Consider the following 2360-nt stretch of genomic DNA (forward strand, 5'->3'; position numbering starts at 1 on the left):
TTACAGGAGAGGGTGGCGAATCTCTGACACCCAGGAGCCCCACTGGCGCTGCCTCACACCTCTGAACTTCTTTGCCTGTACCATGTTTCAATTCCCTTGATTTTGGTGGAAAAATAAATGAGAGTGAGCTAGAAAGATCGAAATAAATTTATTGAGTATTAAAAAGAAAGAAAGAAAGGAAGAAAGAAGAGAGGAATGGTGGTTGCAGAAGGTAGTGGTGGTAGCTAAAACTATAAAGAAAGAAAGTAAGTACGAATTGAAAAGAGTGGGAGATGAAGGGAGGGAGGGAAGGAAGGGATTGAAGAGAGAGGGGGAATTAAATGCAATGCAAAGTGATGATCGAAATTGTTTATATGGGCTTGTCGGTGGATTGGTCGGAAACAACACTTGCTTTTGAAACAGTCTCACATGCAATTAAGGTTTCACCTGCCTCCCTACTCCTTCACTCATACGTATTAGCTTCTTAATAACTTCACTAAATCACTATTTCAATTTTTTTTATACAAATGTTTTACTGATTTTCACCTCATACATATCAAAATTAACTAAGATAAAATTTTACAATCTTTTCAATAATAAACACTACTCATTTTAAATGATTGACACAGTTAATTCTAGATTAATTGTCTATATAAATAATTTTGGTGGAAGATATTTAAGTATTTTTTATATAAACGTTCAAAGAATTTAAAAATACGATTTAATTCAACTAGGATGATAGCTTTGAAATTATCTAAATTTTAATTTTTTTAAATTGTTGAGTCAATAATTGATTTTGTACTTTATGATAACAAACATAATTAACTATTTTCTATTTTAACTAATCATTACGATGAGCATTATAGGAATTAATAAAAAATGATATCAAGTCAAGTTAGGAAAAACTATTCACAATCAAGACAACAAATAATGCACTCTAAAATCAGATCATATTCATAAGGAGCTACTGCATTCAAACTAGAGGAACAAAGAAGAAAAGATCTTCTCCTTAATGCCAACAACCATAAGCATAATTGGTGCAATAACTAATTTTGTAAAAAAGAAAATTATATCAACCTCGAAGAAGAGTATATCAATATCTATATAAGAAGAACAAAGACAAAGATAAAAAAGAAGGCAACCATTGAAGTAAAATCTCATTTGACATACAAGTCTATTCTTTTATCATATTGAGTGTGTTCTTATTCTCTTGTGTCTAGAATTAAGATCAATTTAAAAGATAAAAAAAAGAGCAAAGAGAAGAGTTCATACAAAAACCAAAATTTAATAAGTGTTTGTGTTCAAAAATGTGTTGGTTAGAGGACACTTGGTTGCGTTAACTAAGTTAGGTTAATACCTAGATGATTTACTAAATTTAAAATAGTTTAAGTGGTTTATAAGAGTGTGAGTCTCTTGACACTAGTGATTTTTATAATTCAATTTGATTATAATAAAAATTCTACTACATTATTGTGGTAGAGATTGAAAATAAATCATTATAATTAAACCAAGATATATCGAGACGTCACTATTTTTTTACTCTCTTTTTTTTCCTGTTTCATTCAATTCTATTTTGTATTTATGAGATAAAACTAGAAATTATCTTCTAAACCAAATTTTTGTATAATTTATTTATTCGAATTTAAAAGCGAATTTTTAATTCAATAATCTCCTCTCCTCAATTTACTTGAGAACTTTCATAAATAAAAATAGAAAGAATGAAACTAGTCTAATTAATCCAATAATACAATCAAATTAATTAATGAGAAATGACAAACACCGAGATATAATTAAACTTCATACATTTTTATTGCAAATCTATTTTATCCAATATTTAAGATTCTGGAAAGTAATTAAATAATAAGTTCGTAACACCATTACTCTTTGTTAGAAACTTTGGCTCAAACTTATCATGTGTTGATGAGTAGGACCAATAATGCTGCCCACAAATAACACAACAACTGTGCCCCAAGATTAAAAAAAAAAGAAAGTATATTGTATGAATTTCTCCCTTAAATTTGCAACCACATGTATGTATATATGTAGAAGCTAGAAATTAAAGTATGTTGTTTGAAAATACGGAAAGTGAAAAAGAGTTTATTTTGAGATCAATAACTTGGAGAATCTACAATCTTACTGGCTGCTTTTTGCTTCCATAATAAATTTAGACCAAAGATGGAGCCATATGAAAATGATAGAAGTCCCTTCCTATCATGTGAGAATTCTAATTAGAAGTGAGAATATTTGCACTTTCTTATCTTGTTAATAAAAGTTGTATTTATGATTTTACCATATCTCTCTCCCTCTCTCTGTCTCTCTCAATATAATATATAAATTAAAGCATTTTATCCTTTTAATTTATATTGTTAGTTGCATGCTTT

At 28.7% G+C, this 2360-nt stretch overlaps 1 protein-coding gene across 1 annotated transcript in view; it reads right to left on the reverse strand.

Annotated features, from left to right (window-relative positions):
* The window catches only part of LOC107612031 (ethylene-responsive transcription factor SHINE 2-like), a 1224-nt gene extending 863 nt beyond the window's left edge, over positions 1 to 361 (reverse strand). The window contains exon 1 of the mRNA XM_016313872.2: positions 5 to 361. Coding sequence (XP_016169358.1) covers positions 5 to 84 — 80 coding nt within the window. The 5' untranslated portion in view covers positions 85 to 361. The remainder of the gene's footprint in view (positions 1 to 4) is intronic.

The sequence above is a fragment of the Arachis ipaensis genome, chromosome B08 (genome assembly GCF_000816755.2).
Source record: "Arachis ipaensis cultivar K30076 chromosome B08, Araip1.1, whole genome shotgun sequence".
NCBI lineage: Eukaryota > Viridiplantae > Streptophyta > Magnoliopsida > Fabales > Fabaceae > Arachis > Arachis ipaensis.